Genomic DNA, 24451 nt, shown 5'->3' on the forward strand with positions numbered 1-24451 from the left:
AGGTATTGATATCTGCTATTCTGTCCCTCTGCACATTGAATGTGAAGATTTCTGTCACCACAATATTCTGTGGAAAGGTTCAAATAATTTAGGTGTTTAAGGAGACTGATGGCGGGGGGGGGGTAAGAGTTCAGGAATAATTCAAAAGGCTATACTTCACAAAATCAAACTTATTATAGATGGCATCAATAAAATGATTGCAGTATTTTCACACGGACCCTCTTCCAATCTGTCACAACTTCAAAGAATCGCAGCAGAGTGTTTTGTGATATTGTCATTGACAAAATTACTACAGCCTAACATGTTAATTGAATGGAAATATCAGTTTGAATGGTCAAGCCTTCAAGTTCAACACTTTTAATGATTAGAAGGAATAACAACATTTAGGGGTAAACGGTACAAACTTCAGCTGGCGTAATGGAGCCTCCGCCAAACCCCATCTGCAGTTTTTTTGTAGTTCCTGGGCTTGCTGTTTGGAAATGGTGCCTCTTCTGGAACAGCGCTTAGGAATTTTAAAACATTCTTCCAGTGCTTTACGAAGTGTGGTGGTTCAACCAGAGGGGATGTTGAAAAATACTTAAAGAAATATTCAAAATTAAGTGATTAGAGATAAAAAGAAATACTTGATACGATTTACTACTTTCTGATGAGTAACTTACTTTACCTCTAATAGCACATGATCAGGCTGCTGCAACCAGAATTTGGCATGTGGAAATGGCTTCCACTCATATGGTTCAATCTGCAACTCTTCCACTTTTGAATCATAAATTGACATCATCTGCAAGGATGAAACAAACACAAGGTCATTTCTACATTGCCACATCATCTCTGTGGCTTAAAGTAACATGAAAATGACAGCTTTTGAGGCAACTTTGAAGCTTACCGGACCTGCCAGAAAAGTCCGAGCAGAACGAATATCCTCGTCTGGACCCCTCTCTGGGAAGGTTGCTTGAAAGATATCACCAGTTTTCACATCTACAGCTGATGAATAATTAAATATACAGTAACAAAATTAATTTCATTGATTTAAGCAGCCCTAGGCAATTAATACAGCAAGACAGCATTTCATACCGATACACATTCTGAATGTGTGGCGCGTGGCCAAATGGTTAGGGCATTGGACTAGCAATCTGAAGGTCGTGGGTTCGAGCCTTGGCCGAGGCAGCGTGTGTGTCCTTCAGCAAGGCACTTAACCACACAATGCTCTGGTCTACCCAGCTGAGAATGGATACTGGCAAAAATGCTGGGGGTTAACCTCATGATAGAGGGGCGTCCTATTGGGGGTGGGGGGGAGAGAAGAGGAGTCTCATACTCTCAGTTGCTTCACGCCACGGAAACCGCCTGATGGGGCACAAGCCTTACACCAGACTTGAATATTTAAAACACATTCTGCATGGATTCTTTAAAAACTTTTGTTTTCCCCCTTCCCCTAATCTAAAGAGCCCATAATCAGTCACTTTACATACTTGTATGATATTAGTGGAACCAACAATATAAATAGCTCATTGCCACGCTGCACTGTGAATTACTCCAAGTTAGGTTTTCACCAATTGCTTTGATCAAGTGAAAAAACAACGGATCAAATAGTGGATTCCAATTAATTGGGCCATCTGCTTAATTCAGACAAACATTTTTCTAACCAACATCAGTCACGTGCATGGCATTAGCCGTTAGAAACTACATCATACCTAGAGGGAACAGTTTAAGACTGTGAGTGTGTGTTCAGAAACAAAGATTTTTGTCACAGATAATAAGTAATAAACAGACAATTCCAAACTGTTTTGCTCTCTGCTGTTTCAGCTGCAGAGATGCCAGATACGGCCTTGAGATGCCAGAAATGGCTGGAAGTGAAAATGAAATGATTTCACTACTTTAAGCTAGGAATTACAAAGAATTAAGATGTTGACAATCATCTTGAATGTTACTAAAATGAAGATTTGGAAAATGCAATTGTCAAAAGTACCGTTTGAAGGCAATCCTCTATCTGCATTGATTTTGTTCATTTACAGTCAAAAGAACACATCAGCATTCAGTGAACTCCGCTGATGAAAAACATTACCAAAACTACAGTGCTATCAAACTGTTAGTTCCTAATGTTCTAATTTATACTGTAATTCATTTAAATACACAACTGTTACTCAGTTAAATAGTACTTTGTCTTTTTTTTAAAAAATACCTTTTTAACTTTTCATGAAACTTTGGCTAATTGGAGCAGCCACTTAATTGGGCCTAAATGTCCTGGTCCCAATGTGTCCCAATTAACCAGAATCCATTGTACTTCCCTTTAACGAGGCTGTCCGGCCACGTGAATATTCTCAAAATTGTGGTTTGTATTCTGTATTATAGGAATAAAAGATGATCAACTTGGAACACTTCCAAACCAATATTTGATTATATTTATTCAAATGCAAAGCAAATAGGTTTTGCCTGCTATGGACAAACAACCTGGCAATACTCAGGATGGAGTTGAGAGAACATTCACTTGGATAAGGGCTTCCGTGACTCAGAACCATTTCACAGCAGAAATTGGCTGCTCCAGTGGATTGACAAAAATAGTACTCCAGATGCAGGAGTGATTTGGATATTTCAAATTGTAAACATGAAATTATGGTAAAACAGAAAAATGCAACAAAATACTCACCTATTCCATATATCACAGGCCAGTGAGTATTTTGCTGCTTCACATCATTAAGCTCTACAAAAGAAAATGTTTCAAGAAGGTTAATTTATGCCATTGTCACTTGCTCTTCGGTTAGTTTAGAAGTGAGGTACAGGGATCAGAAATTGAAACAATTTGCATACAATGTACATTTCATGCATTATGAATGAACTTCACAACAAATGCAAATACTGTGCCCTAAAATATAGTCAATTTACAAATGTAGAGCTGACAAGCTGCACATTACTAGGTCCAACTGGTTGCAATCTGCCATAATTAGTTGCCACAGGTGGTTGTGGAGGCCAGGTCACTAGGTGTGTTTAAGGCGGAGATTAGTCAGGGTGTAAAAGGTTATGGGGAGAAGGCAGAAGAATGGGATTAAGAGGGAAATGGATCAGCTATCATGAAATGGTGATGAGGCTCAATTATTCATGAAGGGCAAGAACTAGCATGTGGCAAAGGAAAGAAAAAATTGTATCTCTGCTCCAGCACAAATAGACTCGAAACAGTTGAGATGCAGTAAGGTAGAGCTAGTAATGGAATTCAATGATCCTGCAGAGCCTAAAGGGGTTTCAAAACATGACAATGCAGTTTGATTAACATGCGGGAGGCAGAGTACCTTTTTGCAAAAGTCAGTGGGTTTCTGTTGACATTAAATGTAGAAAATATAAAAAACATTGCTTAGGCAATTTTGTTTAAAAGGAATCCACATAAAACGGTCAAATTCTAATTCCCCCATCCTTAATGCAAATAACTTAAGGAAAACAACTTTTACCTGTTACACAGTAGGTTTCTAAATGAATCTTCTCTGACTGACTGTTCAAAGCTTCTACAAACGGATACAAGGTATATGACATTAAACAAAATGCTGACTTTTTGGTTTGCAGATACCCAATTTACTGCTAACAGATTTTGATACAAGTCAGGATAACCAGGTGCCAAACTTCACTGTCAAATTAGTGATAGGACAAACATCAGCTGGGTATAGAATAGGCATTTCTATCAATAATTCTAGAGAGTTTACAAGATTAGACTTGCTACTGATGCTGATGAGCATTTTCTAAAAGCTTAGGATATATAATTCTTAAAAGTACTTGGCCAGCATAATTAATAAATTCTGACAAAATAGTTACCAGACTGTATTGCATAGCACAGTGACAATTTTTTTTCTTCTTTTTTTTAAATGGAAAGTCTGTTCATTAGTTTTAGAACAAGATTTTCTCTGGCATAGCTGAATCTTACAGACCAGGAGCTAACTTTTGCCACAAAATGGAACCATTCAGCCCATAGGGTGAATGCTAGTCCCCACCATAGCAATCCCATCCAGGGGTTCCCAACCTTTTTTTTACACCACGGACCCCTACTATTAACCGAAGGGTTTGGGAACTCCAAGTTGGTAACTCCTGCCATTTTCCCCCCTCTTGCAAGTCACCTTATTCCCATTTTTGGTTCCTTTGCCATTTACCTACACCAGAGTACAATTTACAGTAGCTGATTAACATGTCAGCATGTATGAGAGAAAGATCAGAGCACATTATGATTGGGAGAGCATTCAAACCCCCCAAATAAGCAGCATCTGGAGGTCAGGATCAAATGAGAACATCTCCCTCGTGCCCATTAATTTACCCAGATTCTACTACTACCCAACGACACAAGGGCTAAGGATACCCACCAACCTGCAGAGTTCCTCCAGCAATGTGTGTACTGCTCTGGATTTCCAGAATCTCTAGTGTTTATATTAGCTAGTTAACATATCAATACGTCGTTGGTATATGGGAGGAAAATGGAGCAACTGATCAGACAGAACGTAAAAATTTAACAGGTATAACAACAAAGGTCAAACATCAATAAGTTTTACAACTTGCAAAACTGGTCTTACTCCTTCTTTCCATTTAATTTTATTTCTTTACCACGGGACTATATTCTTTTCTCACTGAGCATCAAATTCCTTAAACAACAGGAATTCTGCAGATGCTGGAAATTCAAGCAACACACATCAAAGTTACTGGTGAACGCAGCAGGCCAGGCAGCATCTCTAGGAAGAGGTACAGTCGATGTTTCAGGCAGAGACCCTTCGTCAGGACTAACTGAAGGAAGAGTAAGAGATTTGAAAGTGGGAGGGGGAGGGGGAGATCCAAAATGATAGGAGAAGACAGGAGGGGGAGGGATGGAGCCAAGAGCTGGACAGGTGATTGGCAAAAGGGATATGAGAGGATCATGGGACAGGAGGTCGGGGAAGAAAGACAAAGAGGGGGGGAACCAGAGGATGGGCAAGGGGTATATTCAGAGAGACAGAGGGAGAAAAAGGAGAGTGAGAGAAAGAATGTGTGTATAAAAATAAATAACAGACGGGGTACGAGGGGGAGGTGGGGCATTAGTGGAAGTTAGAGAAGTCGATATTCATGCCATCAGGTTGGAGGCTACCCATACCATTCCACATCCCATTCCAACATGTCTATCCACGGCCTCCTCTACTGTAAAGATGAAGCTACACTCAGGTTGGAGGAACAACATCTTATATTCCATCTGGGTAGCCTCCAACCTGATGGCATGAACGTCGACTTCTCTAACTTCCGCTAATGCCCCACCTCCCCCTCGTACCCCATCTCTTACTTATTTTTATACACACATTCTTTCTCTCTGTCTGTCCCTCTGAATATACCCCTTGCCCATCCTCTGGTTCCCCCCCGCCTTGTCTTTCTTCCCGGACCTCCTGTCCCATGATCCTCTCATATCCCTTTTGCCTATCACCTGTCCAGCTCTCGGCTCTATCCCTCCCCCTCCTGTCTTCTCCTATCATTTTGGATCTCCCCCTCCCCCTCCAACTTTCAAATCCCTTACTCACTCTTCCTTCAGTTAGTCCTGACGAAGGGTCTCGGCCTGAAACGTCGACTGTACCTCTTCCTAGAGATGCTGCCTGGCCTGCTGCGTTCACCAGCAACTTTGATGTGTGTTGATCAAATTCCTTCCTATTTTATGTACCAGTTACTTCCATTTGCTCCAATAATTCCCACCTTCTTTCATTCAATCACTTTATAACCACCTCAAAGGCATGCCATTTCTGCTTCCCCACCCCTGCTCACTGGCGGCTCCCCTCAAGTATTAGCACCAGTGCAATATTTCGCACATGATAAAATACCATGCACAAAGACTTTACCCAAATCGCGATCATCTCATTAGTTACAAACAATTCCCTAAGCTGCTGCTTGAATTCAGATAATACCTGCCGTAGAAGAACCTGGCCTGATTGGAGTCATGGAATCAAAGAGAACTACAGCACAAAAACAGGCCTTTCAACCCCTCTAGTCCATTTATACCCCTCATTTTTTGTATACCTCTATCAAATCTCCCCTCATTATTTTCTGGCAAAGTCCTAACCTATTCAACCTTTCCCTGTAACTCAGGTACTCAAGACCTGGCAACATCCTTGTAAATTTTCCTCAGCACTTTCAATTTTATTGACATCTTCCCTATAGGTAGGTGACAAGAACTGCACATAATACTCCAAATTAAGCCTCACCAACATCTTATACAACTTCAACATAACATTCCAACTCCTGTACTCAATACTTTGATTTACGAAGGCAGATATGCCAAAAAGCTCTTTTTACGACTCTGTCTACCTGTTAAGTGCAGCAAGTTGACTCGGGTCTTCTGCAATGTCTCCAAAGGTATTGCTGTCAGTTATCTGTAATGCTTCTTTTTATCCATTTTTCTCTCTCTCAGATATCAATTACAATTATTATAAAAGTCAGCTCCTTTATATGCATGTACATTTTTAAACTTCAAATTCCTGTTGGCACCATTCCATAATGATTTTAATCACCATTTCTGTGGCATCCAGGTTTGCATCTCTACAGTTTACCAAACTGTCTATAAATTCCACAATGTCACAGGATGTTTCTATCAGAACATTCTCGTCTGTTTTCCTGTTCTTCCCCTCACAGAACTATATTGGCACAACCCTCAGGCATCGATAACTTGAACAGACTTCAAAGTGCTTCATTAGTTCCTTACTGCTCACCATAGGTAGGATTAAATTAATTTGCACATCTTCAATGATATACAAGCAAAATACAAAGCCACAGGAGATATTAATGCGCTTCCTAATGATAAAGAAACCACCAGTAATCACGTTATCTTGTGTTGCTGAAACTTCCAAAAGCTCAAATGGTAATACCCCAAAGGATATTGATGCAGATACAACTTCTGAATCAATGTTAGTGGAAAGCCCATTCCAAGTTTCTTAAACCAGAAAGCAATCTTTACTCACATAGCAAGACACAAATTAACTATCTCCCTCTATTTAGTCAAGGACAGACACTCCAAAATTGAATAGTGAAAACATTCTGCTTTTATCTAAACTACAGTATCAATTCAAGTTAAAGTTTAACCCAGAATGGGAGGTGGGACAACTTGTTTATTGTAACAAGGAAAAATGAGTGGTAGAAAAGTGGTTTATGCAAATGTACTTTCAAGCCATTCATTGTCATGAGATATTTTTGAACCATAAAATAAATGTCATAGCATATAAAATATTATGAATAAGAGGAAAATAAAAGAGTTATTGAGGAGAGCCAAAAGAAATAAGAGTTCAGAAAGGCAAAGTGATTAATGTGGGCAATGAGAGATTTATACATTTGCCAGATTCATATTCCACAACAAATTTCCCACCCTCAGTAAACTCTTGTTTATTAAAAATGTAAAGCTCCGCTATATTGGCTCGTATATATCTAGGGGAAATCCCGCCCGGCGCCCGCCTGGACGCTCCCCGCTGGGTTGGTTGCTGTACCACTGCCACACAAATCGGTCCCAAACATCAATCATCAGCCAGCACACACAGTACGTTGTACCAAGTACACTTTATAGATATTACTCAGTCTATGAAATTAATATCAGTTCGATACAGAAAAGGAAGTAATGGAAAAAGGTGCCAGACTTATCAAAGTTCAAGGTCTTCGTGCACAAGTTGGAGCTCAGAAAGTTCTTCGGAACCACCCGGACCCCGTCGACTCGCAGCTCGGGACCACCCAGAGTGATCGATCGGTGCCTTCCCGCATGTCCGTCGTCCTCCCTGTCTCTCGTCCGACGCCCCGCCAAAATCCCCGTCCACAGTCATATGATACAGCATTATCACCCCAAGAAATGATAACATGAACACCCACTGGCTAATAGCACCCTGCTGTCTGTACTAACCCAAGCAAATGTCTGGCTAGAGACTTTCTCAGCATCTAACATAACATAGAAGCCATTTTAACCCACATACAGAGCAGTTTAAAAGATTAACATAACAAAGAAGCCATTTTAAATTTAACATACAAAGAAGAAACCCCGTACAAGAACACTACTGCATGTATCTGAACTTCCCATTAAGCCATCAACTGTTTATTGGCCTTCATTGGCCCAAAACCTCGATTTCAAAATTCTTATTGTATTGAAGCTCCTCCAACACCTTGCAGCAAGAGCACCCCGTGCCCTCCAATCATTAATGAGTCCAACCCTGCCAGTCAGTGGTGTATATGCTCCCTACACTGGGATTCTAGCAAATCTTCTGAATCAAGTAAAATAAACATAATATATCCACCAACTGCAGAACTGATCACCCCTTGAAAACAATGGATCTTGCACTGTTCTTCATTTGAATTTAGTAAACTGTTTAACAATTAGCTGCATCTCGTCCTCAAGGGAAACAAGAAATTTCATCCAGCTGACTCATTGAAAGTAGACACAGTGAACAAAATAACAAGATCTTGTTGTACCAGTACAAGTCGTTATATAACACCATTAACAAAAGAAACATCATACAACAACATCTACATTCAAAAATAAATTCAAAGTTGCTTTTGAATGCAAAAAGCTTGATCAAGAAAGTACTTACAGAAGCTGCTCAAGGAATGGAGAATTCCAGAAGTTTGAGGTCAGTCAGAAGATACAGTGACAAACTGAACTAGGAAATTGGGACTGTACAAGAGACTAGAACTGGAGGAATGCATCTCAGAGATTACGAAATGGAGAGAATTTAAAAATCACTCACATTACACACACCCCTCCTGGAAAATTTACTTTCTTAGTAATGGTGGTCCATTTGAAACAAAGATAACAAATACAAGACCAAAGACAAAAGATACTAAACTATCAGCATTTTTAAAACAACAATTTTGATCATGTATTGGTTGCCCTTTCTCATTTTCCACGACAGATGTTCTAGCATTGTACATATGTGCATGTGAAACTAAAATGCCGGTAGTAAACTAACAGATTAATACCTACCAAGCAGTTCTAGGGTGAGCTTCTGAGATAGGTACCCTTCATCCATGAAACCTCCTACAAGGTGAACTTCATATCTAAAAACACAAAATTACACCATTTCAATGAGAACTTCTGGAAGGAATTAACTAATTTAGAAATTAGTGGATTAATGGAAGTTTTACAGTTTTTCCCCCAGTCATACCAGTTCCTAGACAAAAGCACAAGAGGAGAAGAGGAAACTGGGAAGTTTTTATCTCAGAATACACATTTGGGAATGTTGGCTAGTCCTGGTGGCATCTGGGAGACCCCAAACAATCCATCCTACTACTCTAGTTGCAATCCCCTCAACAGCAATCTAAAACTTGGCAGACTCTGATAATCTAAAAAAAAATAGAAAAATGCTCAGTTGGCCAAGGTGCATCCATGGAGAAATGTTTAATGTTTCAAGTTAAAAGACCATCCTCAGAGCTGTGAAAAGTTAGAAAGAAGACAAGTCACAGAAAACATACAGGGAGAACAAAAGAGAAGTTTTGCTGGTTTAGATCAAAAGGAGATTAATTAACTTTAAATTATCAGAAAGGAAGGGGGAGATGTAATGTTGGAAGTGTAAAACAAGATTATACATTGAGAAAAAGATTGGGAGAAACAGTGAATGAGTGGCTGAAGGATTAGTGACGGATGGAGGCTTTAGATTTCTGCGTCAATAAGACTGCTCGTGGAAGGTTGGGCTTGTGTAAACTGAACAAATTGTACCAGAGCTGTAGGAAGGTTTGTTCACGTGATTGGGAAAGGATTATACCAATTAGACAAAGGAATGGAGCACAGACTACAGAACAGGGTGTGATGCAGTGAAATGTTGAAAGAAAACCAAGTCAATCATTAGGTGAAGCAAACGGGGTGGAATAAGTTAAATGGGAGAAATGCAAGACTAGATTACATTTGTTATAATAAAGGCTCTGGTATTGAGGCAGATGAATGCAAGAGTTCTGATCAACTCACAGGAATACATTGCTGTCAAGCCAAGATGATGGGCTAGTAATTCAACATTCCAGGGTATAGAATTTTCACAGGTGACAATGGCGTGTGTAAAAGAGGATGTGGCATTACTGTATGATCAAGTTCCAAGGGAGGATGTCTTAGAAGGCTCTTCAAATGAAGTCATATGGGTGGAACAGGAATCTGAAGGAGGCAATCATTTTGCTGGGGCTTCACTATGGGCCCTCTCAACAGTCAGGAGACAAGAGAACATGTAAATAATTCAGGGATACAAAAATTTTAAGTTCAAGTAGATGATTGCAACTTCCCAAATATCAACTAAAACTTCAATGTGCAGGCTTGGGGGCTGGGTTGTGGTATTTTTCAAATACATCCACGAGCATTTTTATTCTGGCCAATCCAACTAGAGAAAGTTGCAGTACTAGACACAATTTTAGGAAATGCAGCTGAGTGAGTGGGGAGCATTTCAGATACAGTGATCATAACTCTGCAAGTTTCAGGGTTGTTATGGAAAAGGGCCAAGAATGGTCCGGAAATTAAGCTCGTGGATTGGGAAGCGGCAGGAGGGTGGGAGATAGGGATGGAGCCACCTTCAATATCGTAAGACAGGACCTGACAAAGGCATACAGGGATCACTAAGTCTAGCATTTAAATGTGAAACAGTGAGAATGCCAGACCAATGAGTTCCCATGACAATGAAATGAAAGGACAGCAAACTCAGCCTGACCCACTCAGTCCTTCCAACATTTTCTGCTTTCATTTCAGATTTACAACATCTGCAATTATTCTTTTTGCATTCCAAATAATACAAATGAGGTCACCGCAAATTACCTAGAAAGCATGTTTGGCTCCCCAGCTGGCAGGAAAATGGAAAGTAAAAGGGTAAGCCCTGCCACTGCACAAGAGGAAGACACGAGCTAGGGAGCTGGAGATGAAGGAGTGAACCAAGGCGTCCTGGAGGGAGTGGTCCCTTTGGAATGCTGATAGTGAAGGGAAGGAGGCACCATCTTGACGATTCAAGAAATATGTTGAACAAAGAAACAAGTGGGGTGGAAGATGAGAAAAAGGGGAACTTTATTATCAGTAAACAGAAACTCTGTGCCCATTATGAAAGAGGAATCATATCCTGATAAAAGTTCCAGACCTGAAACACTAGTTATTTCTTGTTCCACAATGCTGCCCAATTTATTTAGTATTTCCAGTGTCTTCTGATTTTCCCTCTTATTTTTTAGAACCTCATTGTTCTGAGCAGAGTGGGGGGTGGGGGGGGGGGAATTGTAAACATATTTGAGAATCTTGGAGGCAGATACAGGGTCAAAAGACATTTTTTAAATAATAGATGTGATGGAGGTGGAGAAAAAAGGAGAATGGAAGATAGATCTTGCAGGAAACAAGGTTAGATAAAATGCAGTCAAGATAATTGTGCAAGCCCACTGGCTCACAGCCAACGTTCTTGTGCTAACCCCTCTCCTGAAACAGACACAGACGTTGAAAAATATTGGACATTGCATATGACAAAATTGGAAATTAACAGCAAAGTTCATAAATTATTCAATTTCAACTTGAAATCACAATTCACTATTACAAGACCATAAGATATAGGAGCAGAAGTAGGCCAATCGGCCCATCGAGTCTGCTCCACCATTCAATCATGGGCTGATCCAATTCTCCCAGTCATCCCCACTCCCCTGCCTTCTTGGCTAATCAAGAACCCATCTATCTCCACCTTAAATGCACCCAATGACTTGGCCTCCACAGCCATTCATGGCAACAAATTCCACGGATTTACCACATTGTTATATCAATGTAACATAAAAATAGGGAGACCACCCCCCACAATCACCATGTGGAATCAAAATAAGGTTTGTTCCACATATCTCACATTGAAAAATTCTATGTGCTGCCACAGATATGGTGTTACTTGAAGGAAGCAAGAGGGATTAACGGAGAGTTGATTCAATGTGAGAAAAAAAAAAGACGTTCAGCCAGGCAAAAGAGAAGGCAGTGGTCTCCTTTCCTTAGGGAGAAACAAGGCCTTCAAAATCATCTGACACATTTTCCCAAGACTATCTTAACAATAAGGGTAAAGCACTTCTATAGCATGTGCATGTCCCACACCAATGAACACCATTAGTATTGTTTGTTCATTATGCGCTATGGCCTATGACATGGGCAATCATGGCTTTTCCGTGGCCATGGTTGTTCTTGGCAAATTTTTCTACAGTAGTTTGCCATTGCCTTCTGGGAAGTGTCTTTACAAGAGGGGTGACCCTATCCTTGATCAGTACTCTTCAGGGATTGTCTGCCTGGCATCAGCAGTCACATAACCAGGGCTCGTGATGGCACCAGCTGCTCACACCACCATCCACACCCCCCATGGCTTGACATGACCTTACTGGGGGGCTAGGCAGGTGGTACACCTTGCCCAATGGTGACCTGCAGGCTAGCCAATGGAAGGAGCGCTTTATACCTGCTTTGGTAGAGCCATAGCTACACCCCGTTACCCAACTGTTTGTATATGCGTTGCTTTTTGTACCCATTGGGAGATTATTTTTGTCGCATGTACATCAAAACATACAGTGAAATGTGTCATTTACGTCACTGACTAACACAGTCTGTTCTCTAATGCAGTCTGGGAAGTGTATACATTTAGTGTTACACTGAATTACTGCTGCATTTGCAATGACAAGTTTAAAACCAGAAATGCTCAGGCAGGAGGCAGCCTGCAAATGTTCCTATGCTTCTGGCACCAACATAGTATGCTCTCAATTTACTAAACCTAACCCATACGTCTTTGGCATATGGGAGGAAACCAGGGCACCCCAGAAACTCACTCAGTCAAGGGCAGAACGTACAAACTTCTTACAGACAGCACAGGAACTGAACCCTGATTTTACAGCTAAGATCGTAAAGCTTTATGTTAATGGCTATGTGACCGTCCAAAAGCAGTCTGTCAAATGTTTGCATTTTAGTACCAAATTAATGCTAAATTTGCAAAGACAAGTTTAAACAAAACAGTGAAACATAAAGCAAGGATAAAAATCTTAAATGACTTTGACTCTTTAATATCAAAAGATAAGACAATTTGCTGTTCAGTCTAGCTCCTGAAAAGCCTTCAGATCTTTAAAATCACACCATATTCCCTGACTAAATTCTAAAGAGGAAAGAAGAAAACCGGGAAATATATCAGAATAACAGATAATTACAGAAACATAAATACATGTGCAAAACATTTGGATACCTGCCAGTCCTGGCGATGAGTGGCCACTGTCTTTAACTGAGGGTGTTCCAAGCATTCCTACACCTTCCCTTGTCAAAATGTACCAAAACCTCTCCAGAACAACAGGTCAAAGGAAAAATAATGCAAGTGCTGAAAATCTGAATAATAATAATTAAATCTGAATTGTAGTCAGCTATGGAGGGGAATAAACAATTGATGTTCTGGACCGACACCTTTCATCATTAGTGGAAAGGAACATTTAGCAGACCAGGAGCTGCTACAACCAGAGACACAGACTTAACCTTCATGCCAAATTGCAACATTTCTATTTCTGAACATGACAATTCGCTCCTGCTCCAAAACCATATGGTGTGAGTGGATAGATCAAGAATTGGGTATTATGAAAACCCATCTGGAGCCAACCACATTTATACTATATGGACATCTCTTCTCCCCCCAAGCCTACACGTCACACTCATTGCTGTGGAAATGTCATTGACCCGGAATTATTTCTCTCCCAGTGGATGCCATCTACTCTGCTGAACGACCCCAGCACTTGTTTTAATTTCAGATTTTCAGCATCTGCAGGTTTTGTTTTTGCTCTTCAATTAACAATTACAGGTTGACCTTCACTAATCCGACTACCTGTAATTCAGCTCCTTCGATAATCCGGCACTCATTATGCTTAATGTGATCCTTCTGTAATTCGGCATTTTTTTAGATTATGAGGACACACAGTCCTCTTTTATTGTCATTTAGTAATGCATGCATTAAGAAATGTTTTCCCAGAATGATTTCACTAATCCAGCACTCCTCAGGTCCCAATAGTGCCGGATTAGTGAAGGTCAACCTGTACTTACTGTTTTGAGATCCTGTAAATAAAAATATAAAATTTGCCATTATTTTCATTTTTCATGTACTGAGACCATACCTCCCATGGCTGAATCCATCTGACAAGGACTTGACAGCATTTAGCATTTTGGACACACAGACTGCTGTATCCATTCCATCACAGTGTCCCAAAGCTGTAGCTCCACACCCTAAAAAAAAACATAAGTAAGAAAGAAATAGACCAGATAACTCGTCAACTTTAACACACCAGTCACCCTCAGCTTCCCATTAATCCAAAAACCTAACCATCTCAGTCTCAAATACATCCCATGATTCAGCCTCCTCAGCCTACAGCAATAGAAAACTCCACAAACTACCCGACAGATATTTAAATTCCTCTTCATGTATCCAATGGGTCCACCTCCTGTTCAGAAAGAACAGGTTTCTGCTCTCCCACATTGTTGACAATCGAATTCCAGTTCTTACTTAGAGTGAGACCTTCGTCTTTATCAAAATTCTTTTCCTCTAGTTTTATTTTCACTGGCTTCCTTTACCAGGCAGTTCCAAAAACCACTGGTGCAGCACAGTAGTTTTGTGCCTTTCAAGTCAATTCTATGGTCGTTGCAGTGTTCAGTGACCACCGATTCAGACCACGACCATAAGACACAGGAGCAGAATTAGGCCATTCAGCCCATTGAGTCTGCTCCACCATTCCATCAGGGCTGATCCCAGATCCCACTCAACCCCATACACTGCCTTCTCGATCTCTCTGGACAACCCAAACAGGCACAACGCTGTATGTTCACAGAGCTCATTTAAACTCCTGTACAACTTCCCTCATTACCTGTGTGCCGCAGAGCCACCATATGGCAAGTAGTTGCATCTTCTGTTCCAAGTATAGATACAGAGCCTGTGGTCAAAATATCAGAATCAGGTTTAATATCACTGGCATACGTCAAGAAATTTGTTGTTTTGCGGCAGCAGTACATAATAGAATTATAAATTACAAGAACATGTCAAAACCTTTGCTTCATACTAGAGAATAAGAATACTTTTAAGCAGCTCTTAATTGGCCCTCCTAAGCAGCTAAGAGTTTCTATTTCTTTTCTTAAACATTTTGGGACAGTGGGTTAGAACTTAGCTTTTATACACAACAGAACAAAGATCTCCACTGCTCAAAGTCCATTGTTCCGCACCTGACACAATGCTACATTAAAATGATGCACTCGGACTGCAGAGCAACATAATTACATACCGGTAACTAAAAAAATATTCTAATATTTAAAAAAAAGCATGTACGAATGGGAAGTCATTAGGAAGAAGATTTAGCAGCCCTAGAATAGTAATGAATTTCCAGGTCTTAAACTTCATTTTGAGAAGTGGAAGATGTCCTTGTGTGTATACGATTCACATCAGAAAGCCACTTTACACCAGCACCAAACAGTATTGACAGAGCAAAGGTATAGGGACAAGAGCAAAGAAGTTCCAAGATGTTTGGAGATCAGTCTCTGCTGCAAAAACTTGGGCCATAGAATACTAATATACACACACATCTATATCACCAGTGTGATGGTCTGTCGGACAATTCTGAAGTTATGGACCATATGAAACCAGGATTGTTCTTTACTCTTCAAACAAAAATTACAAATCTTTCCCGACAGAACCTGACATTGTGAAGTGAACCGAAAAGGAGAATAAGAGTGAATAATCATAGTGATGGATGTGACTATTAGCCGAATTAATTGTATAGCAAGCTTAAAGAGCAATTGTTCCGAGATAGCATTGCTTAGCTAGTAAGGAGTCATATGCTTGGGATGGATAAAAAAAACTTAAATCAATTAGATCTGATTCTTAAAGTAATTCGCAGCAATAAGAGAATGCGGATGGTCAAGTAGATTCTTGTAACCATCTTTAGAAAGTGAAATGTTGATGCTTACCATCCTGAGGAGTTGTTGCTGCAAATTCCCTTTGCTGAATATATAGAAGACCTTTAGAGTCCACCTTGACAGCTGGTTTTGATTTCAAAGTTTCTGCACCTTCCTGCACAAGATAAAAGCATCAGATTTTTTTGAAACATAAATTTACCTTAAGTTGCACAAAATAACTGCACTTCTTATCAAGATGTCCATTTCTTCATAAATTACAACAACTCTTACTTTAATTGCAATACTGTGGAAACTGCAGGTTCCACCACAATTGGTTAGACTATCTGAGTTATTGCTGTTGTTGGGGTCTCTGGTTTCCGTCTCAGCTTTTCCCGGGATCTCGGATCTACCTCTCAACCGGTCCTAAACCCCAAACTCTACAGTAGACTCCACAAACTGAACAATTACACCCTTGCCTGGAGTAATGAACGGTGGTGCACCAAGCGATATGTAATGAAATTAAAACTCAGAAGTTACTAAGGTAACACACGCCAAAGCTATGATGCAATGGCAAGATTTAAATGTTCTAAAATAAGTCATAAAATGTAATTCAACCTGATACCTACCCTCCACCCCCTCCAGCAAGCAGAGCGAGTTTTATTTAATACATTATTATAATTCAGTAAAAGTATTTTCCTTCAATTTTGCTGGTCTAGTTTGTAAGTCTGCCACAACTTTATAAAATTCACTCCACAGTTAGGGCAGGAAAGCCCTGAATGACCAGATTATAGGGTAGTTTCAAGGTATGAATGTTATTTTCCAATCAGCAATGAAATATTTCACTAACCTATTGATCCACTTTCTTTAATAATGATTTAACCAAATTAATACCAGAAGAGTGGATAAATACAACACCTTGAGATAATAAGATTTTGACCCTTTAAAGTCTGTTAGTATTTAGATTGCTCTCAACACAGAGCAGAGTTTATTCAAAGTCATGCTTGTTCGGAGAGGAGCTCACACTAAGGATGCATGCTATGCTTGGTAATCATGACTGAACCTCTTATTCCTGATATCAGAAATCTGCCATAATGCAAGTTCCATATGTAATTATCCCACTAGATATCAAAGTTCAAAGTAAAGTTAATATCAATGTATATGTCACCACATACTACACCAAGATTAAGAAAGAAATGCAATAGAATCAATGAAGAACTACACACAAAGACTGACAAACAACTTGCAAGAGACAATCTGTGCAAATATAAAAATAGTAATAATAATATAAATAAATAATACCAAGAACCAAAAGTTGTAGAGTCCTTGAAAGCAAGTCCAGAGGTTGTGGGATTAGTTCAGGTCAGTGATCCATGCTGGTTTAAAAATAATAACTGTTCCTGAACCTACGGGAAGTAGTGGATATGGCCCCGTCCATCACATCAAAGCCCTCCCCACCACTGAGTACATCTACAAGAAGCATTGTCGCAGAAAAGTAGCATTTATCATCAGGGACCCTGACTACCCAGTCATGCACTCTTCTTGTTGCTGCCATCAGGAATGTGGCACAGGAGCCTCAGGACTCCTGAGGACATTTTCAGAAGGCCTTTGACAAGGTGCCAAACCAGGCTACTTAACAAGATAAGAGCCCATGGAATTACGGGAAAGTTACATACGTGGATAGATTGGCAGGAAACAGAGTGGGAATAAAGGGATCCTATTCTGATTGGCTGCCAGTTACCAGTGGTGTTCCACAGGGGTCTGTGTTGGGGCCGCTTCTTTTTACATTGTACATCAACGATTTGGATTATGGAATAGATGGCTTTGTGGCTAAGTTTGCTGACGATACGAAGATAGGTGGAGGGGCCGGTAGTGCTGAGGAACCGGAGAGTCTGCAGAGAGACTTGGATAGATTGGAAGAATGGGCAAAGAAGTGGCAAATGAAATACAATGTTGGAAAGTGTATGGTTATGCACTTTGGCAGAAGAAATAAACAGGCAGACTATTATTTAAATGGAGAGAGAATTCAAAGTTCCGAGATGCAACAAGACTTGGGAGTCCTCGTACAGGATACCCTTAAAGTTAACCTCCAGGCTGAGTCAGTGGTGAAGAAGTCGAATGCAATGTTGGCATTCATTTCTAGAGGAATAGAGTATAGGAGCAGGAATATGATGTTGAGACTCTATAAGGCGCTGGTGAGACCTCACTTGGACTACTGTGGGCAGTTTTGGTCTCCTTATTTAAGAAAGGATGTGCTAACATTGGAGAAGGTACAGAGAAGATTCACTAGAATGATTCCAGGAATGAGAGGGTTAACATATGAGCAACGTTTGTCCGCTCTTGGACCGTATTCCTTGGAGTTTAGAAGAATGAGGGGAGACCTCAGAAACATTTTGAATGTTGAAAGGCATGGACAGAGTGGATGTGGCAAAGTTGTTTCCCATGATGGGGGAGTCTAGTACGAGAGGGCATGACTTAAGGATTGAAGGGTGCCCGTTCAGAACAGAGATGCGAACAAATTTTTTTAGCCAGAGGGTGGTGAATCTATGGAATTTGTTGCCACGAGTGGCAGTGGAGGTCAATTCAGTGGGTGTATTTAAGGCAGAAACTGATAGGTATCTGAGTAAACATAGAAACATAGAAAATAGGTGCAGGAGTAGGCCATTCGGCCCTTCGAGCCTGCACCACCATTTATTATGATCATGGCTGATCATCCAACTCAGAACCCTGCCCCAGCCTTCCCTCCATACCCCCTGATCCCCATAGCCACAAGGGCCATATCTAACTCCCTCTTAAATATAGCCAATGAACTGGCCTCAACTGTTTCCTGTGGCAGAGAATTCCACAGATTCACCACTCCCTGTGTGAAGAAGTTTTTCCTAATCTCGGTCCTAAAAGGCTTCCCCTTTATCCTCAAACTGTGACTCCTCGTTCTGGACTTCCCCAACATCGGGAACAATCTTCCTGCATCTAGCCTGTCCAATCCCTTTAGGATTTTATACGTTTCAATCAGATCCCCCCCTCAATCTTCTAAATTCCAACGAGTACAAGCCCAGTTCATCCAGTCTTTCTTCATATGAAAGTCCTGCCATCCCAGGAATCAATCTGGTGAACCTTCTTTGTACTCCCTCTATGGCAAGGATGTCTTTCCTCAGATTAGGGGACCAAAACTGCACACAATACTCTAGGTGTTGTCTCACCAAGGCCTTGTACAACTGCAGTAGTACCTCCCTGCTCCTGTACTCTAATCCTCTCGCTATAAATGCCAGCATACCATTCGCCTTTTTCACCGCCTGCTGTACCTGCATGCCCACTTTCAATGACTGGTGTATAATAACACCCAGGTCTCGTTGCACCTCCCCTTTTCCTAATCGGCCACCATTCAGATAATAATCCGTTTTCCTATTTTTGCCACCAAAGTGGATAACTTCACATTTATCCACATTAAATTGCATCTGCCATGAATTTGCCCACTCACCCAACCTATCCAAGTCACTCTGCATCCTCTTAGCATCCTCCTCACTGCTAACACTGCCGCCCAGCTTCGTGTCATCCGCAAACTTGGAGATGCTGCATTTAATTCCCTCATCCAAGTCATTAATATATATTGTAAACAACTGGGGTCCCAGCACTGAGCCTTGCGGTACCCCACTAGTTACTGCCTGCCATTCTGAAAAGGTCCCGTTTATTCCCACTCTTTGCTTCCTGTCTGCTAACTAATTCTCTATCCACCATCAATACCTTACCCCCAATACCGTGTGCTTTAAGTTTGCACACTAATCTCCTGTGTGGGACCTTGTCAAAAGCCTTATGAAGATCCAAATATACCACATCCACTGGTTCTCCCCTATCCACTCTACTAGTTACATCCTCAAAAAATTCTATGAGATTCGTCAGACATGATTTTCCTTTCACAAATCCATGCTGATTTTGTCCGATGATTTCACCGCTTTCCAAATGTGCTGTTATCACATCTTTGATAACTGACTCCAGCAGTTTCCCCACCACCAGGGCATCGAAGGTTATGGTGAGAAGGCAGGGGAGTGGGACTAAATGGGAGAATGGATCAGCTCATGATAAAATGGCGCAGCAGACTCGATGGGCCGAATGGCCGACTTCTGCTCCTTTGTCTTATGGTCTAACTCACCACCAGGTTCAAGAACAGTTTCTTTCTTCCTTTTAGCATTTGTAGAGTTTGCTGTCTTTTGCACACTGCTGGTGCAGTCTTTCATCGATTCAATTAATCTATTATGGATTTACTGAGTATGCCCAAAAGAAAATGAATCTTTGATCATAAATTTACTGTGAACTTTGAACCTGAGGATCCTGCACCTCCTTCCTAATGGCAGCAGCAAGAACAGTAGCTTCACTGTGGCAGGGCTCCTTGTAGATGTGCTCAATGGCGGGGAAGGTGTTTCCTATAATGGACTGGGCTGCATCCACTATTTCTGTAGGCCCTTCTTTTCTTGGTCATTGTTGTTTCCATATCAGGCTGTGATGTAACCAGTCAGAACAGTGTCCATCGATAAAAGTTGTCACAGCTTTAGACAATTTGGAATAAACACACCAAGTTCAATGCGTGATTGCCCGGACCTCTGAGGCTCAATGCCTGTTCTGTTCCAAGTTGCTGATGGTTATCAAAACTGCAAGTGCCAAGAAAGGAACGGTCAGCATTTTCAATCTTGCTTACAGTCTGGTGCTGCCCACTGAAATAGTCACATGTTTAAGATAACTGAAAATATTACAAAAACAGCAAAATGTGTGTTAATAGCAGACATTCAGAATTACGAACCATTTAGAAAAAACCTTCACACCACTGTTAGAATCAGCAATTTCCAAATTCTGATTTATGAAACAGAGTATATCACAGCCAAGTACAATAAAACCCAATCAGTGACATCCAAAGAGCTAAAACATACCTTTGGAAGGACAAACTCCAAGGCAGAGTACAAAGTAAATGGCAGGATACTTGGTAGTGTGGAGGAGCAGAGGGATCTGGGGGTACATGTCCACAGATCCCTGAAAGTTGCCTCACAGGTGGATAGGGTAGTTAAGAAAGCTTATGGGGTGTTAGCTTTCATAAGTCGAAGGATAGAGTTTAAGAGTCGCAATGTAATGATGCAGCTCTATAAAACTCTGGTTAGGCCACAATTGGAGTACTTTGTCCAGTTCTGGTCACCTCACTATAGGAAGGATGTGGAAGCATTGGAAAGGGTACAGAGGAGAGTTACCAGGATGCTGCCTGGTTTAGAGTGTATGCATTATGATCAGAGATTAAGGGAGGTAGGGCTTTACTCTTCGGAGAGAAGGAGGATGAAAGGAGATATGATAGAGGTGTACAAGATAATAAGAGGAATAGATAGAGTGGATAGCCAGCGCCTCTTCCCCAGGACACCACTGCTCAATACAAGAGGACATGGCTTTAAGGTAAGGGGTGGGAAGTTCAAGGGGGATATTAGAGGAAGGTTTTTTTACTCAGAGAGTGGTTGGTGAGTGGAATGCACTGCCTGAGTCAGTGGTGGAGGCAGATACACTAGTGAAGTTTAGGAGACTACTAGATAGGTATACGGAGGAGTTTAAGGTGGGGGGTTATAAAGGAGGCAGGGTTTGAGGGTTGGCACAACATTGTGGGCTGAATGGCCTGTAATCTGCTGCACTATTCTATGTTCTATATACCTTTCTTGTCCTTCCTTTCCCTTCACCCAAGGTCCAAAGTACCCATTCAATGTAAAGCAAAGGGTTGATATTGTACATCACCACTGGGTCAGCAAGAATGTCTTCGAACTTCTGGTAACCACCTCTCAACACTCTAGTCCCACCAGCTTTGGTCTTTTATTCTGTTCCAATTAACCTTTGAACAAGCTCAAGAAACATCTTCTGAATTGCTTATTAGATGTCCCCATCAAATTGAACAATTTCAGATACCCAGCCATTCCAGTCTTGTATCTCCCATTTTCAGAACTCAGATTCTCCTACCCCCAATTCCCCCGTTCTTTCTTAATAGTTCAGGTCATAATATCCCTGTAAATTATCCATATTGTAAGGCAGTTGGGGGGGAAGGGGGAAGAAAGAGAATCAAAATAGGCAGGTAAGAAAGAACAAGTTACAGGGAAAGTAAGTGACAAATAGGACTAATGGTGTTGCCTCCAGTCAGCATAAACTCATTGAGCCAAAGCTCCTCTTTCTAATGCCACAAGAAAATAGGGCAATCCGATGCGGATGTCGCTTATTAACACACTCTCTCTCTCTTCGGTTGTCCATCGAAATCCGATGACGACGTCCACTCCTTTGACGGCGAGATCTTTGATGACTGTACAGTCCTATCCTGGACCCACAAGCTCTATTGCAGGTGGGACAATGTATGTGGTAGTGGTGGCAACCATGGCCGCATCTCTCCTGGCTCTCTTCTGCTGTCTTCTGGTTGTTCTTTCCATCTCCTACACGGCTATCGACACGTGGTACGGTCAGCAGCAACATCCTCCAGGTCCTCGGGTCCGATCTTGCACTTCCTTAAAGCATTATTATTAACACAAGGCATCCCAAAGCACTCCGGGAAAAAAAGCTAACCGGGAAAAGTTACCCTTTCGAAATAGGTAAATCAGCTGGTTTGTACACAAACAAGCTGACAAAAAAATAAGTAACAGGAAGATGTTTCATTTTGTGAGGCTGAAGGTTAAACGTTGCCATTAAACAGCAAGAAGACAGCGAGTGCATTCGCCCAAGCCGCCGACTGAGAGCTTCTCCCTTCAGTTGCCGGCTCTCTCGCCTTCTTCCCCGCTCAGCTGAACGGGCAGGTAAGTGAGCCGCAGCGCACGGCACCTAGACGGAAAGCACTCACTCACCTTTAACTTGGAATAACGCTCAATGAACTCCCCAGTGGACGAAGGTAAGCTTATGGGTTGGTCGTTGAGAAGAAGCGGCATCTTGCAGCTCCGTAGTCCCCTGCCCCGCCGCCACCAGTCAGCTACGTCGCTCCAGCTGCATTGCTTTATGGGAATTGTAGGCGCCTCCCCGCTCAGACGTACTAATGGGCAGGGAAGGCGTCGGTGACAAACGCTAACTCCCACGATATACGGCAGCACCCCAGCTCTCCCTACCGTTCGTGTGTTGCAGTGCTAGTTCAGAAGTTCGCTACGTGTGTTCTTCCTTAGTTTTATAGCTAAGTTTCCTCCTGTGGAAATATACATTACTAACGCAGGAGATGACTAAAGTACTTTGACAACACACTAATGTGGTACATCACGCATTTCTTTGCAAAAATATGGTAATAGTTTTGAGAATGTTTTTTTAACCGTGTCTAATAATTTACGCTGTAGAGAAAATGCATTAACTGTACATATAGTTTTTGCTGCACATTCTAATATTGGCTGCCTTTAAAATCTGTGGAAATTCCTCTCAGAAGTTTTCGACCTGAAATGTTAAGAGTTGTTTCGCTCGACGGGCCACTTCCAGTATTTTGGTTGAATAACATACCAATATTTGTATAGACTTAATAGCTAATGTGATTTTTTGAGATTGTAATTAGTATAATATCCAAATAATCCTTCTACACTCCTAATTCCCGAATTCATATGAATATGCTCGCCAACTGGCTACATTGAGCTAGTTACGCTATTGCAATAAATTGCAAAGAGAGCCCAGGGCAGAGACACAAGACAAAGCAGATGGAGCACGACACAAAGGAGCTTAAGGAACCCAGCGAGTCAGGCAACTCGGTGATGGGAAATGAATATTCCACGTTTTACGTCGAGACCCTTCATCCGGACTGGAAAGAACAAGGGGAGATGGCCAGAATGGACTGTGATTTTACCAGATCTGTTTACTTAAAATGATCTGACAAACTGTAAAAATAAATGATCGAGCAAACACTTGGGGGGGGGGTAAAAAACATCATAAATACGAGAAAATCTGCAGATGCGGGAAATCCAACTCACAAAATGCTGGAGGACCTTAACAGGTCAGGCAGCATCTACGGAAACATAAAAATAGTCGATGTTTCGGGCCGAGACACTTCTTCAGGACCGGAAAGGATTGTGGGGGTAGGGGGAGGGGTGCTCTGCTGGTGGAGTAATCGGCTGCGTGGAGGGGGGGGGGCTGCTTCATAGGCAACAGCTTGCTCTGCATGTCGTACTGCCCTGGCTTACCCATCATGTAGATAGCATAGACGACCCCGATCAACGGAGGCCTCAGTTGTCGCAAACCAAAATCTGCAACGATATTTGCGAAGGGGAAGTGGATATTATTTCTTAGAGTACAATTAAAAACATTGATATTAAATTATTAAGATTCAATTGTGTCAGATGTGAAAAGTTGATTAGTCAAAAAAATACTATTCTAGCATTCAGTTTTGTATTTAATTACAAGAAGTTCCTGGTATTTGTGGGCTTCACAAACTCCATTTTAGCTCTCCAATATATCAAAGTAATGAGAAGATTTTAAAAAAATAAGCAGCATTTTCAACTGTGGGATAAAATTTCAAGATTCATTAATCAAAGTTTATTTGTTATCAAAGAATATATAAATAATATAACCTTGAGAGTGCAGTATCAAAATAGTAAGTCAAAGCAACAAGAGAATCCAGCAGAAAGCTCTTTTAACAGGAGGGAGATGTTTATAGGGAAGTTAACACTCCCA

The 24451-nt window shown here is 41.2% G+C and overlaps 1 protein-coding gene across 2 annotated transcripts; it reads right to left on the reverse strand.

The window, feature by feature from the left end:
* Window positions 1-110: 110 nt before the first annotated feature.
* On the reverse strand, window positions 111-22789 carry ntan1 (N-terminal asparagine amidase). 2 transcript variants are annotated; one of them, XM_063059092.1, is made up of 10 exons: window positions 22660-22789; window positions 15893-15995; window positions 14800-14865; window positions 14056-14164; window positions 8930-9003; window positions 3435-3488; window positions 2642-2695; window positions 884-981; window positions 665-778; window positions 111-576 (listed from the first exon to the last, which is right to left on the reverse strand). In XM_063059092.1, exons 1-10 carry the CDS (start codon window positions 22738-22740, stop codon window positions 406-408), a joined length of 924 nt encoding a protein of 307 aa, XP_062915162.1. In that variant the 5' UTR covers window positions 22741-22789; the 3' UTR covers window positions 111-405. The 2 variants fall into 2 exon arrangements, with proteins under 2 accessions (XP_062915162.1, XP_062915163.1); XM_063059093.1 differs by lacking the exon at window positions 3435-3488.
* Between the last annotated feature and the right edge of the window lie 1662 nt (window positions 22790-24451).

Source organism: Mobula hypostoma, chromosome 9, assembly GCF_963921235.1.
Source record: "Mobula hypostoma chromosome 9, sMobHyp1.1, whole genome shotgun sequence".
Taxonomy (NCBI): domain Eukaryota; kingdom Metazoa; phylum Chordata; class Chondrichthyes; order Myliobatiformes; family Myliobatidae; genus Mobula; species Mobula hypostoma.

What these genes read in the sequence shown, in the direction of transcription:
- ntan1 (XM_063059092.1), bottom strand. Translation starts at nt 22,740, where the DNA reads ATGCCGCTTCTTCTCAACGACCAACCCATAAGCTTACCTTCGTCCACT. An exon ending in GGTGGCTCTGCGGCACACAG is followed by an intron (nt 14,165 to 14,799) that starts GTAATGAGGGAA and finishes GTTTTTTTTTAG; the next exon opens with GGTGTGGAGCTACAGCTTTG. An exon ending in GCCTGTGATATATGGAATAG is followed by an intron (nt 982 to 2,641) that starts GTGAGTATTTTG and finishes ATTATTCATCAG; the next exon opens with CTGTAGATGTGAAAACTGGT.